We start from the raw sequence: 15,712 nt of genomic DNA on the forward strand, positions 1-15,712 counted from the left end.
TCTGGGGATACTTGCGTACATGGACACCTCCAAATTGCAAAAGATTGACAGGTGCCTGTTGGAAAGATAGGAAGAACCCAAGTAAAGGCCATTGACGGTGACTCCCTATCGAGATTCCAGACTGCATATGAAGGTGGGATAAGCTGTTCAAATGCTTACATCCTTTAAAAGCATATTTAAAAAACATTTTTAGTCCTTCAATTCTTGCTGGGTCTCCAGCATGTTTTTAAAAAATTTCTGCAAGCATGAATTGTCAGATATTGTGGCATAATAACGTTTGTTCTATGAATCTTAAACTTAGCACAGTGAGACTGTAAGATATCACCTTATCTAGTATTTATTTTTGCTGGTGGGATGTAAGTCTACTTTTGTCCTAACCCATGCTTAAGCAATTCATCCCAAGTCCTCGTGACCTAAATTTGCTGATTTGAAGACTGATTTTGGTAGCTATCACCTCTGCAAGGATTGCTATGCTTCAAGAGCCATAGATATCCTCAAGGAAGTGGTTGTCCTTCTGTGGGTTTATACCGAATTTCATATGAAGCAATACATTCTCACCCCTTTGGCTGAGACCCCGTGTTTTAATGGTCAAACAGACTTTATGCAATCTTGATATATTGAGGGTTTTAAAGTTTTACTTGTTAAGTCCCTCAGGTGCCTTGAGTATCTGTTTGTCCTGTTAAGTGGTCTTACTCTAAGCAGCAAAGTAGTTATATTTACTTCTACTTGGTAGATAATGTTTTGTATTTCTAAATCTTACAATATTAGATTGTTTTGGCTGCTCACAGACTTCTATTTAAACATGAAAAGAGAGTGAGGATCCGAGAGAGCTCGTCCTTCTCCCCTGAATAATCTATATCAACAAGGAGAACGGGTTCGAGAAAGTCAACTGCATCCAAAAGCAACCTTGTGGGAAAAGCATTAGGTTTTTAAAAAGAACCCTCACCCACCAACCTAGTTGGTGGCATGCTTCATCATTGGGTTCCCACCTAGGGTGCAGAGTGCATCCGAGGTGTGCTTTGATGCCTGATTACTGCGGAGCAAGTTGTTGTCTTTGTGACAATTTGTGAAAAAGGTGGGTTAAAACTGTCTCCAGGATCCCCTTCCTAACAGGGAATATTTTCAGATAACCACTAGGTCATTCTGACGCGGCTACCGGTTCCCAATCAAGTGGCAACTTACAATACGAATGACTATAAAAGGATCTACATCAGTAATATACACCGTGCATTACAATATAGTAGTAACATCCAAAAACATACTTCTAGATTCCTATCTGTGAAAATAACATTTGGGTAATTTTCCATAGATAGGCAAACTTCTCAAAATGAAATAATGCTTACACTGCATTTGCACACAAACATGCAAATCCGGACAGTAGACAGACCCCTCTGTAACCCTCTGGGAAAGGGTTCACAAGCTAGAGTCCGGTCGGGCTGCACCAATATGGAGATGCCCCCAGGTCATACGTGCATGATGCTCAGGCTGTTCGCGCCCCCCTAATATTACTAAGGCAAGAGATGCCGGCACCGGAGCATCTCCGGGATCTCGTGTCAGGGCCGCAATAGGTATCTGACACGGACGGTGATCTTTGAAGAAGTAAGTGGGACTGGGGAGCACTGGCCACTCTTTTGATTTACCTGAAAAGAGGTTATTTACTTTACAAGCCCTCTTTTATCCCCTCACTAGTGTGTGACTACGGGCACCACCCCTTGCCGGGATCCATGTCACCCGAATCATCACGACTCAAGTAAGGCATCTATCATTTTCTTATTTTAAAAAAATGACTAACACATTTGTTGAATGAGCCGGGGAAATATTTTAACCATATACTGTATTGAAAAACTACAGTACTGATTGTGACTACCAATTACTATGGCACATTCAGTTACAGCGTGCTGGGTGCAAACCATAAGTTACTGTTTCACCCTGAATCAGAGCTATTTCCACCACTTAGCACACCTTGGCACGTGTGCTTCCACATAATTTTAGGCCGTATTTCTTATGGCATGTCACTAACTGTCCTGAAGAAAGCCTTGACAATTCACTCTAACTGGCTGAAACATGTAGACCCATTTTTAGATGCACGAGGTCAAATATATCTCCGATACATCCGAGTCTTACTTTTAATCCTGCACAGGACCCCATTATTAAAATACTCATTGTTAGGAAGGGGATCCTGGAGACTATTTTAACCCACCTTTTTCACGAATTGTCACAAAGAAAACAGCCTGTCCGCTGTAATCAGGCGTAGAAGCACACCTAGGATGTATTCTGCACCCTAGGTGAGAACCCATTGATGAAGCATGCCACCGCCTAGGTTGGTGGGAGAGTGTTCTTTTTAAAAACCTAATGGTTTTCTGCACAAGATTGCTTTTAGATGCAGTTGACTTTCTCAAAACCGTTCTTGGTGGTGATATAGATTACTCACAAACTTATACTTATCCCGGCCTTTGAAAGACATATTCTTATTGTTGACGTTGGTTTATGGACAGTTCTGCATGCTGTTTGTAGCAATTGCCTTTGCTAGACACGTTTTTCAGGAAAGATGGGTCTTCCATCCCAAAGCTCTGTGCAGGTTGTGTGATGCTTGTCTGGACAAATACTGCTTATTACACTAGTTACCCCCACGCCTCAACCCCTGAACCCCACAGTTAATATTTTAACTTATGTAGTCAATTTCCCAATCATTTGGGAGGGGGAGAGACCCAGAAAACTGAGACAAAAAATGCCTTCTTGGCGATATTGATGGTCTTGTCTAGCCTCTCTAACACCCATCCAACTTTCTCCTCAATCGGCAGTAACTCTGCTACAGCCTTGCATCCGAGGCAACGTGTCAATTGGGTGTGGCAATTGGTGACACTTCCAAAGGGGGATGTTTTTGTACTCTCGATTTAAAAGCGGCAGCGTTCATTTTGACTATAATTTTTAGGCGCTTCAGGCAATTCCCAGCCTGCTAAAGAAGGGAGAGCAAGAACCTTGGAGTACTGAAATTACCAGGAAGGTATTTTTTTTTATCATTTTGTGTCCATCTTAATGTCATTTGTTACCTGTTTGGCCCTGTTACAAGTATGCAACCTGGTAGGTTTATTGATGAACCAGAATTGTAAACGAACAGCAATTTCACTACTTCAAGATTTCAAATTCTTCAGCAAATGTATGGGTTGATGCTAAGAATATTTTCTTGGCATGTTTATTTATCTCAACAGGGTTCAACTGCACCAGTAACTGTTTTTAAAGGGTCGAAGAGGCCTTACCTGAAGGAATGCATTTTAATTGTAAACCATGACACAGGAGAATGTAGACTAGAGAAGCTTAGCAGCAACATCTCTGTCAAGAAAACCAGGTAGGAACTGTATTGTGACTTTACTTATTATCTTGATGATTGCTTAAAGGGAGAAGCTAATCACAGAGCACCTTCTTTGTGAGTCCATTCATGAGTATTGACAAACGTGTCTTATTGCCTAAATTTATTAAACAACTGTTTGTATTGCCATAGGCCAACATATTGACATGGGTCCTAAAGCAAAAAGCAATTGTGATAAATTAAATAACCACTCTAGTAAAAACGCATGCTCTTGTTAATATTTTATTATGTAGATGTGCGGTCTGTTCCTTACTTCCTGGGCAGTTCGTGGGATAAGTATCTCCAGTGAGTTCTATTGTTTACCAGTGATACCCCAGTATTCATGTACTAATGCACTCCTGATTTCTAACCATGGCACTGCCTTGTTACACTTGCCCAAAGGCACTAAATTGAGCAGTATAAACTTACTCCGTGAGATTAAGCAGCATTTGGAGTTCAAACACTTTGATACAAGTAATTGCACTCATACCTAATGTCCACTGAGAGTTCTAGCTTTGAAAAGGAATAAACCCTTATGTTCCATACCTTTTGTTCAAGTAAATAAGAAATGATGCCTAGGCCTACAAATACTCAGAAGCTGATAAAGCATGTGGTCAAACACTGACATCATACTGACTTGGTACAGTGTTCTACTTAAATAGCAATGGTGCTATGACCAGTGGTCGACTACGAGAAAGAGCTTGGCTGTTCTTGCTGTGCTTCATGAACTTTATGGTTCACTGCAGTCTTTAGCTTACCCAGTCAGTGGTGTAAAGATGCCTGACAAAGTGCAATAATTAATCAAACTGCGATAATTGTTCATTATCAACTTGTGTACATATTGCTCATCATCCCAATAAAGTTGGAGTAGTCGACATATATAATGTTTTTTATATATATAACTTTCTTTCAACCCCACAAGTTATTTTCTGCAAATCATTTGTAGCAAACAAATGGAGACCTTTCAATATTGTGATCTGGCGAAAATGTGAGATGTAATGCCACATTACTCTTCGCCTTCACCCCTGCCCGTAGTCCTCCCCCCACCCCCCGATTTCCCCCCACACCCTCTTCTCCCCGGTGCTAAACCGTTTTTTGGGCTATCTGGAGTAGCTTGCACTTAGGCCCCTATAACATTTTGTCCGCAAAAGTTATCCACTTCAAACTTGTGCCCTTTTCTTTCAACATCCTGAGGGTTCTAAAAGTACGCAGGGTTTGTGGATTACCCTGGAAGGGACAGAGAAATTAGGCAAAATACATCTACATTTTGGGTTTTTGGGGAAAAATTAGAAAAAAGTGCAGCAGAAGACAGCATCTGGTTGTTTTCTCTGCAAATGGTATCAACGAAGGGTTAGTGGTGCTAAAATCGCCATCTTCCCAGCTTTAAGGAACAGGCAGCCTTTAGTCAGAAAAACTACACTTTCTACAGATTTGGCATTTTACTGGGACATAGCCTGTTTTTCCTATTCTTTGTGCTTTCTACCTCCTTCCAGTTAGTGGTAGAACGGGTGTGAAACCAATAAGGAATCCCGGAAAGCTATTCATTTTTGAAAAGAAGATAACATTCTGAATTCAGCAAGAGGTCATTTTTGAGGATCTTCAAGGTTTTCCTACAGATAGCCATTAAACCAAACAAGGCTTAGCGCTGGGAGGGGATACAATTTTTATTATTACTTTAGGACCTACACAGCTCATGGAAATCGTTATTTCTCTTCAGCTACTGGTATTGCATCCAGATAGATGTAGTCCTAGTCCCCTCAAATTTCAAAATCAACCAAAATAGCCTATAGATAGCAACAGTTGAAATAAAATGTTGAAATTGAGATGAAAAAAAAAAGGAGCCATTTGTGTCTTCATTTCAGCTGTAACTTTTTGTAACTATGCTAGATTTTGTTAAAGCAATATACAGTTAGGTCCGCTGGACCCTTCTGGTTGCGGGGCTATATCGGGCTTGTAGGTTCACAAAGAACCCGAGGTACCCAGAGCCAATAACTGAGCTGCACCTTGCCTTGGTTTTTTATTGTACTGAGTATATTGCAATTCATTTTGTAAAATATAAAGAGTGAAAAATGGGTATCAAGGAAACCTATGTATTTCTGAAATGTGAACAAGATATGGAGTTTAGAAGCAGTGGTTATTTCCACATCTCTGAATTTGTGGGTAGCTATACTAGCATGTGAATAAGGGGGTATTTTTTCCACACTGTATAACATTTGGAAGGCAGAAATGCATAGAAAGACAACTGTTAATAACACTTGTTCTGCTATTCTGTGCCACCCCCGCCCCCCTCCCAAGTCTCCCGATACAAACGTATCTTACTTGTGTGGATAGGCCTTGCGCTCACTACAGGAAACTAGTCAAAACGCTACATGAACACATCCCATTTTTCCACTGAAAACAGACCCTTTTATTGCAATGTGCCTAGTTGTGGATTTTGTAAAGAAGCACTTGGGTTTGCCCTAATACCCCTCCACCATCTAGGGAAGAAAATATCACACTATACAAAAAAATGATTTGGAGGAATAGATGCAGTCCTAGTAATCATAGGATACATCAAATAAATACTATTTCATACTACATAGTCCCATTCCATTTACTTACATATCAATAAACCACATACCAACATTTATACCTTGTTGGAACAATTATTATTTCCTTTTTAATTGTTCTCAAATTAATGCAAATCAAAAACAATACATGAAAGTACATAAAACTTCACATATAAACACTTAATCAACAATGGTTTCCTACCCTCCAATTTACAGTATCGTGTTTGCTTTCTAATTAACAGCAATCTACTGCGAGGTAATCCTATGCACACTTGAGGTACCAACTACACCTCCTGAAAATGCCTTAAAATCTTGTTAACTTGTCACATTTGCTTGACTTTCTGAGACAGATCAAGTGCATTACAGTTAGGTTGAGTATATTTTGAAGTTACTAGACCTGCAGGAATAGTGAACTTTTTATGACTTTTCGAGCCCTGCTCTTGCTGCACTACCAGCACATCAGTGTCCTCCTCTAAAACAGGTACTTCGGGGCGTGGCCAAGATGGCGAGGTGAGCGGACGGCTCCCGATCCTCTGAACCCCCGGACCGGGCTCTAGCGCAGAATCTCCCCCTGCGCTGCAGGAGAAGTGGCAGAGGAACCGGCGGAGCACTGCACGAGGCTGCTCGGTGGCTCGGAGCGCTTCAAACGCACCGGCGGCGCCCTCCGGATCATCGGGAGGGTAACGCCGGAGGGGGGTGGAGCACCAGGCCGGACTTAGAGAGGGCGCGCACGGACGCGTGACTACGTGAGTGCCCTGGCCCAACGAGGCGGCCCTCTGCTCAGCGGTGGTACGGCCGGAACTCAACTGCAGGGGACGGCGATGGACCTGGCGGGGTGACCGCATCGTTGTCGTCGGCGGCAGGCAGAGGGGTGACCCGGCCCCGGAGAGCACACGCCCTACTTCAGGCTAGCCCCGGGAGGATATTGCACGTGGCGCTGTGAGGCGAGCGCGAGGCCCCTGGATCACCGCAGCGTCCTGGAGCAAGTGGGGGAACTCAGGGCTGCGCACCACAGCGGTGACCGACTCTCGGGCCGGGCCGCGTGGCTCGGCGCCCTCGCGGAGCTGCAGAGGGGGGCTCCCCTTCCCCCGGGAGACGGAGGACGATTGAGATTCCCGGCGGCGCCCGCGCCTAGGGCGAGCTGAAGCTATGGGGGAACGGCGACGCCGGAGAGGAGCCCATCTGCACCGGAGACGGCCGGAAAAGAGCTGCGCCACAGAGCATCGGGGACGGAGGGTGCCACTGCGGACCCACACGAGATGAGCTGGAGTGGTCGGTTGGCACCCAGAAGAGGTAGCGGTCAGGCCGGCTCCCCTTGACCCAACCCCCCCCCCATCCCCCCCCCCCACCAGCAGTGCTGGACGGGCGATGCGGGGGTACGGCCGGGACTGAAGAGGATTGACTGTGGGACCCCCTGCCTACAGACGGGGAGACCTGGAGTAGTGGAGGCGGCACAGCGGCAGGAGTGCGCACGAAGTCGGGGCCAGAAAGAGAGCCGGGGCGGACTCGAGGCACAACGGGGGCGGACTGAGCCGGGAGCACGGCCCCGGCCACAGCCAGGATCTACCGAGCGCCGGCCTGAGAGGGGGTGGCCTGGTGGGCGAGGGTCACCTCCTGGCTCCCAGCGCAAGAGCCTCCCGCGGCCGGGTGACGTGGCCTCCGACGCGGCGCTACTGGAAGACAGAGGAGAAGGCCACGAGGACAGGGACGAAGTGGTGCGGCTGGGGGGGCGCAGAGCCTGGACGGTGGACCCAGCGGAGGACCTGCAGCACAGACGCCCCGATTCGCATCCCGGCCCCGCGACCATAGCAGGCAGTAAAGGAGGGAGGAAGGGGGAGCGCACTCTCCCCGAGCTCCTGCGCCGGCACCCGCAAAAAGTGGATAGGGGGCTGCAGTCGCCCCACTCCTCTGGCAGCGCTCCGGCCTCCGACGGTGGGGAGCCTCCGCTCACCAGGTCCTTTATGGAGTCCCTCTTCGGATCCCTCAGGGAGGATTTCCAGGCCCTGAAGAAAGAAGTGGCCAGTGAAGTGCGGGAGATGCGGCGGGAGGTGGACGGCCTGGGTGAACGGGTAGCCACGGTGGAAGATGCGGGCCAAAGGAGAGATGAGGAATTCGAACCGCTACAACAGGAGGTGTTGCGACTCAGGGACCAACAGATTGATTTCCAGGCACATGCCGAAGACCTAGAAAACAGGTCTCGGCGAAACAAGATACGGGTTCGCGGAGTCCCATCTACAGACGAGGGAACGGACGTGGCAGGCTACCTGAGAGACTTGTTTCGGGAGGTCCTGGGGGAGCCGGGGGAGTTTCCCATCCGAATAGACAGGGCGCATCGAGTGGGGGTGCAACGGAGGGCATCGATGCCACCTCCGGACATTCTGGCCTACCTCCCGGACTACCCACTTAAAGAGCGTATCATGGCGGAAGCACGGAAGCGGCAGCCCCTGACTTTCCGGGGACATCCGGTGGCATTATACCAGGACTTGTCAGCTATTACGCTCCAGAAACGAAAAACATTCAAAATAGCAACAGACTTCCTGAGAGAACATGGAACACCCTATGCCTGGGGCCACCCCTTTAGACTTATCTTCCGGTGGAATGGAATCTTGCACCAACTACGCTCCCTGCAGGAAACGTGCGGGATCCTGGGCCTTACAGCTACGGAGGACGATACAGCTTCGCAGCGCCGGGGGCGCTCAGGAGGGGACGGATGGCGACGGGTGGCCGGGCGGCGCTCCCGGGATCGGCCGACGCGGCCGGACTCACCCACCATCAGAGCTAGTATGGCCAACAAGGTATCGGAGGTGGCCGAGAACACCGGCTCCATTGACAGTGCGCTGACAGCGTAGGAACGCTCCGGGGGGAGATCACAACAGCTAACTTCAACTTGCAGGTTTGGGGGCTGGGGGGGGGAGGGGGCAGGCGGGGGGAGACAAGGTGGCTGGACGTCCACTGGAGGGCTTTACCAAAGACTTGTTCCCTCGGGGACCGGACTTGAACAATGAGGACCCGGGAGTTGGGGCTGGGGGAAGATGTTCAGGTGGGAAGGGACTCACTGCTGTTGGCTCGTTGCCGAGGGGTAGGCTAGGGGGGGGTGGTGGTGGTGGTGGTGGGGGGGGAGGGGTTCTGTTGGGGTTGGGAGGGGACAGGACAGGGAGGGAGGGAGATCTAGGAGTGAGGGGGACGGGAGAATGGGGGCCCGGGGGGGAGGGGTGGATCGTCCAGTGCGTGACAGACAATATGGCCAAGATTGCGACACCAATGATATAATATACGGGTCCTTGGGGGCTCTGCGCGGGCACACCCATCTTTCCACATGACGCCCACAACCCTTAAAACAGTTACGCTTAATGTGCGGGGCCTCAACAACCCGACTAAAAGGCGTGAGGTACTGTCCTTATTAGAAAGCACCCAGGCGGATATTTGTATCCTCCAGGAAACGCTCCTCCTGCCCCGAGACTGTTCTAGGCTGCGTTCTTCCACATTTCCTACACAGTTCTTTTCCTCATGTAACACTAAAACAGCAGGGGTGGCGATACTGGTAGCACGGCGCTTTCGGGGAGAAGTTCTCCATAAACAAGCGGAACAGAAAGGTAGACTCTTGGTCTATAGATTCCGGGTGGCAGGTCTCTCCTTTACGATTGGGTCCTTATACAGTCCGAATGAAGGGCAAGAACGTTTTCTTAATTTGGCATTAGGGGAAGTCACGGCTACCCCAGACAGGCACATCGTCTTAGGGGGTGACTTCAATTTAGTCTTTGATTCGGCACTTGATAGATCCGCCCAACGTTTGCCGCAGGCGGGGGAGTTTTCAGCAGGGTGCAGGGCTCAGCTGGCGGACATGGACTTGCTAGACCTTTGGCGTCGCCTGCACCCTGCAGAACGGGACTACTCTTATTACTCACACGCACATAAAACGTACGCACGGCTAGACCACTTTCTGGTCACCGGGCCAGTCTGTGACTTCGCTACAACGGCGGAAATAGGGGTGATCTCCATGTCGGACCACGCCCCGGTGACGGCTACCTTTTCATTGCCGCCGGTTGCCCATGCCCCCCGGGTATGGCGTCTACGGGACACCTTACTACACAGAGGGGACGTTATCAAGCAGGTGGCGGCTGCGATTCAGGAATACCAATCCCACAACGAGACCCCGGAGACCTCCAAGGCGACTCAGTGGGCTGCTTTGAAAGCGGTGCTACGAGGGGAATTCATCGCGATCTCAGCTGCGGATAACGCGCTAAGACGGAATAAAAGAGGAACTCACACAGAAGGTCCGTGAACTAGAGCACATGCGTCGCCGGACGGGGGCCCCCCCGGATTTGGCGGCAACTCCAGGGGGCGAGAGACCCTGGTGGCTCTGGATATGGATCGCGCAGAATACGCAGCGCTCCGTCTCAAGCACGCCTATTACACGGGGGAGACAGATGCGGCCGACTGTTGGCGAGTAGGCTCAGAGTAGCGAGACAAACACCGGGTGAAGATGCTTACCGACCCCACACGGTCGACGGTTACGGAGGACGCCCCCATCGCGGACGTCTTCCGCAAGTACTACGCCGATCTGTACGCCGGGGACCCCCCCCGATGCGCCCGCAACGCACAGGTACCTTGACTCGGTCTCTCTGCCATCACTGACACCTCTGCAGGCAGAGAGTCTGGACAGGGAGATACGGGTAGAGGAGGTTATCTCCGCCATTGCCAATCTCAAGTACGGGAAATCCCCGGGACCGGATGGATACACGTCCCTCTTCTATAAAACATTTTGCGCAACACTCGCACCGATACTCATGCGCCTCTTTAACACCCTTGCGGAGCCGGGGGCCATACCGCCGGACCTGTTGCGGGCGTCGCTGACGGTCATCCCTAAACCAGGGAAGGACAGATCGCAATGCGGCTCTTACAGGCCGATATCCCTCTTGAACGTCGACCTCAAACTCTACACGGGGATTCTGGCAGCTCGCTTAGTCCCCCTCTTGCCGGGGCTTATCGACCCGGATCAGGCAGGCTTCGTTCCGGGGAGGCAAACGGTGGACAACACCAAACGGATTACACATATTATAGAGAAAGCATCACGGATCCGGGGTGAGAGAATGTTGCTGGCGGTGGATGCCGAAAAAGCGTTTGACCGCGTGCACTGGCCGTACCTAGAGCAGGTGCTGGAGAAGGTGGGGCTGAGGGACAAATTCCGCAACATGATATTCAATTGTTACCGATCCCCGACCGCGGTAGTGAGGGTAAATGGATGTTGCTCCGGGAGTTTTAAAATTGAAAGAGGCACACGACAGGGATGCCCGTTGTCGCCTTTACTCTTCGCCTTGTATATGGAGCCCTTCGCACAGCGAATAAGGAATAACCCGGCGGTCAAGGGAGTGAAAATGGGCGGTTTTTGTCATGCAGTTAGCTTATATGCTGATGACATGATCTTCTCTTTGGAGGATCCACTCACAGCCCTGCCGGCCTGTATTGCGGAATTGACTGCCTTCGCGGCGGTGGCAGGATTTCAGATGAATATGGGGAAGTCAGTTGCCCTGGATCTATCACTCGTGCCGGGGACCAGAACCCTCTTGCAGAGTCAAGTCCCGATAGTCTGGTCAAAGGGCCCAGTGCCCTATCTGGGAATTCAGCTGGCCCCCACCCTGCCCACTATGACGGCAGCTAATTACACCGCTTTGGGAAGGAAGATACGGGAGGAACTGGCTCGGTGGGACCGCAATACTCTCTAGTTGTTGGGCAGAGTGGCGGCCGTGAAAATGACCATCTTGCCTCAGGTGCTCTATCTGTTTTGGGCGCTTCCGCTGCAGCCCCCGGTTGGGTGGATCCGACGGACACAGTCCGACCTGGGGCGTTTTATCTGGCAGGGTAAGAAACCCAGAATGAGGAGGGCACTCTCACTGCTAGCGCGGGAGGCCTCGGCATCCCAGATCTCCGAAAATATTTTCAGGCGGCGCAGTTGCGCTACCTGGTAGAATGGAGCAGGTAGGAATCAGACAAGCACTGGCTCTTTCAGGATCAGGCAGTGGCGGGCAGACCGTTACAGGAAGTGCCGTTTCTGCGCAGGGCACACCGCCCCGCTAATCTCTATGCCTCCTTTATCACTAGAGTCCCTCTACGGATTTGGGACGCCACAAATCTCACACACGGGCTGACCACATTTCCCTCCCCGTTGACGCCGCTGGTGGATAACCCGGACTTCACCCCAGGAACGGAGGGAGGGGCGTTCGCTCATTGGCGCACGGCGGGATGTAGGTCTTTGTGCCACTTGTACACTTCGGAAGGGATCATTCCCTTCATGAGCTTCCGACAGGACTATGCATTTCCTGAAACTGAGAGAATGCGTTACTTGCAAGTTCGCCATTGGGCGTTGAGCCCCCAGGTGCGAGAGACAGCTGATAGACGACTACTCCCTTACGAGCCCTGGCTCTTGTCGCGTACGTCTGACACCAAGCTCATAAGTGACCTCTATAAATTCCTCCAACAGCCCTCCTCGCACTTCTATCATCCGGGAAGGGAACGATGGGAAAGAGAACTGGGCAGACCCCTGAGCCACAAAGAATGGGAACAGGTGGAGTACAGAGCAAGACACTCGGCATATCACACGGGCCTGACAGAAACCCTCACGATAATCTCCACTTACTGGTACTATACCCCGGACCGCATACACGCGATGGACAGTAGCAAAGAGGCCACCTGCTGGAGGGGTTGCGGGCGGGTGGGAACGTTGACCCATATACTGTGGGAATGCCCCCTTCTAGACGCATACTGGAAGGAGGTATTGGACACTGTAGACTCCCATTTCAACATTGAGCTGCCGCGCTTCCCAGCCTATATCATACTAGGTCTTCCAAACGCGCTGATGTACCCCTTGAAATCTCGCAGAGGCAGGCAGATAGCAATAGCGCTAGGGTCGGCCATTCAAAACATTATTATACATTGGCAATTACCCACACTCCCCACCGTCATCAGATGGCTGCACAGACTATGGCATGTGCTAGGAATGGAGAAGATGTCGTTAGCAGCGGCGGGGGAGGTAGAGCAGTTTACAGATATCTGGCAGCCATTCCAGTCCCTCCTGGCCACGGAATTTAGAGAACTGACCTGTCCAAGATACCTCAGACTCTTGCGGCTTACTGGGCAGGAAAACTCGACTCCTTGATCACGCCTGTGCAGGGGTGCATGGGTGGGGACCACGGGACCATGCGAGGTCGATCGAAGGCCGCACTGGACGGGGGAGGAGGGGGTACAGGGGATTTGGGAGTTGGGGAGGGGGGGAGGGGGGGGTTTGTTGGGGATGGTCAAGGTTTGGGGGTTTATTATAAAGTTTGGAACGGATTGGTGTCCTGAGGGACGGGTCTTAGTTATGGGTCCAGCCACCCCGACTGGAGCTGTTACAGCCAAAGGATGATACTTTGTCAGGCATGCATCAGTGGGCTCTCTTGTATATGATATACGCCTTAAGGAGTAGGGAACTGCGGGGAGGTTCCCCAACATTAACCCACCGCAAACGAGGGGACCCCCTGGTTCCCAATAGATTCAGACGCGGCCGGCCCCGAGGGGTTGTAGGCGACATGCTGTGTATCAAATTGACTTGACACCAGAGCCCAGAAAGGGCGCAAGATGCGCTGATATTTAAGTATGGTGACTTGCCGGCCCGAGGGGTTGTAGGCTGAAGCTGCGGATGCCGTTGATGATGTTTTATTAATGTTAATAATAATAAGATTTAAACCTAAAACAGGTACTTCATCCGCACTGACAGTAGCTTCATCATCAGATGATTCCTCTCAGACAGAAAATTCACTGCCAGAATCCTGTCCTTCCTCCTCGGTCTCGGATGCAGAGTCAGTCTCATAATCCTGGTCAGAAGACGACTCAAAAAGCATCCCAACAACCTACTGAGGGGTCATCCTACGGCTGGCTATAGTCCTTAGTTATACAAGTAACTTGACAAATAAGTCAACAGTACCCAACACTGTGTACAAACCGTAATAAACAAAGTGGGAATTCATAAAACAAAAAGATAAACTACTGGCATAGTTGCAAGATAAAGTCAACCAATTTCTGAAAGAGACAAATTAGTTATAGATTCCTTTCCTTTAGAGTTTCCCCCAGGCATCAGACTCGATCCGGAGAATTTTTCGTCAGCAGTACCCCTGCGCTTCAAAAGGTGGCGTCAGTCGGTTCCGCCTTAGTCGTTGGCATCGTGGTCGCCAGGCTGACGTCGAAGCAGCTACTTAGATGCTGCCCGCTTGCGCTGACGTCAGTTGTTTCTTTTTCCGCGCCAGCCACGCAGATCCGGAGAGGTACCTCCAGTCACTTTTTGACTGACTTTGTTGCGACTTTTGTCAACACCATTTTTTAGTCTTATCGACTCCTGGTGCACGTTAGGGATGCCAGGTTTCAAGGCAAGCGGTTCCTGCAGAAAGCTGATGTCTGTAACTGATCCACACTGCATGTGCCTGTGGTGCCTGGAACGCGACCACGATCCCAAGTCGTGTTCCGACTGCCGTACCATGAAACCGAAGTCTTTGCAGGAGTGGTCCCGAAAGTTTCTCAAGGCCTGGAAATCCGCTCCGTGCCGTTCAAGGTACCGCTCGCTCGGGAGGTCGAGGGACCGGTCGCGGAGCCACTACCACTCCTCTTCGAAGTCTTCGCACTCCTCAGGTAAGTCGAAGCACAAGAAGTCGAAGAAGCATCGTCGCTGAGTCTGGTATCACAAGCTGTTACACATGGCCATCAATCCTCCGATCCGATTGCCTCTTCGGGAGGATCTTCTGTCGCAGCAGCGGGGGATGGTCCTCCACTCGAACCTGTCCATTCTTCACCTCCTTGCGTGGAGATTGAGCGGTGACAGTTGACAGCCTTCGACCTTCCTCCCGAAGTCTGTGATATGTTATCTTGGCAGCCAGGCGTCCCTCCACTAAGACGGTATACACCTGCAGATGGAACAGATTTATGGCATGGTGCACAGCAAAGGCTGGGGATCCCCTTACTGCCCCTCTTTCTGAGGTTCTCTTGTTTCTCCTGTCTTTAACCAGCCTTTACAGCTCTGGACACTGTAAAGGGCTACCTCTCAGCCATTTCAGCCTTTCTTAGGCTTCCTGATCAGCCTTCTCTTTTTAAGTCCCCTTTTGTAAATCAAATTCTTAAGGGCATTACTCATCTTTTTCCTCCTGTTCCCTTCATAATTCCTCAGTGGGACTTGAACTTGGTTCTTACTTACCTTAAGTGCGCTCCCTTGGAGCTGCTCCATAACTGTCCTCTCAACTTCTAGAAATTCATGGCAATTCCTGTAAAGATTCTCAACTACGTAAGGACTGCTTCATACACAGAGCAAGTAGAAATGTAACCTTCGCAGGAGGGCATGTCTGCCATTTTTCAGAAAGGCCTTCGTTTTCATGAAATTCCTTGTTCAGCTGCTTGTGGGATTTCCTCCACTGTAGTGTCAGGTCAGTGGCCTCTTGCATTTTCATTGTTCCAGTTGCAAGACTTCACATTAGGGCTCTGCAACACTGCTCGAAGGATCAGTGGGACTGCTGGGAGAAGTTAATTCCATCTCTTCCTCCTAAGCACTCTGTCCCATGGCGGTACAAGAGGATCATTCTCCTGAAAGGAATCTCCTTTTTTTAGGATCAGTTCCCTTCAGCTCGCCATTATGGCAGATGTACGTGTAATCTTGTACGGCAGGGGCCCTTCTATTCTGTCTTCTATGGCACGCCCCTACAAGTCCACACGCCCACTGCGCTCGGATCAAAGACATCTGATGCAGACTACAAGAGTAAAAAGAGCTCGCTCCGGGGGCCGACGCTTCTCGGTGCAAGTA

General features: G+C 50.2%; 1 protein-coding gene across 1 annotated transcript in view; it reads left to right on the top strand.

The window, feature by feature from the left end:
- EAF2 (ELL associated factor 2) overlaps positions 1-15,712 on the top strand; it is a 172,463-nt gene that overhangs the window by 78,024 nt on the left and 78,727 nt on the right. Inside the window, exon 3 of the mRNA XM_085647527.1 lies at positions 3,210-3,346. Coding sequence (XP_085503653.1) covers positions 3,210-3,346 — 137 coding nt within the window. The remainder of the gene's footprint in view (positions 1-3,209; positions 3,347-15,712) is intronic.

Source organism: Triturus cristatus, chromosome 3_2, assembly GCF_964204655.1.
Source record: "Triturus cristatus chromosome 3_2, aTriCri1.1, whole genome shotgun sequence".
Classification (NCBI taxonomy): domain Eukaryota; kingdom Metazoa; phylum Chordata; class Amphibia; order Caudata; family Salamandridae; genus Triturus; species Triturus cristatus.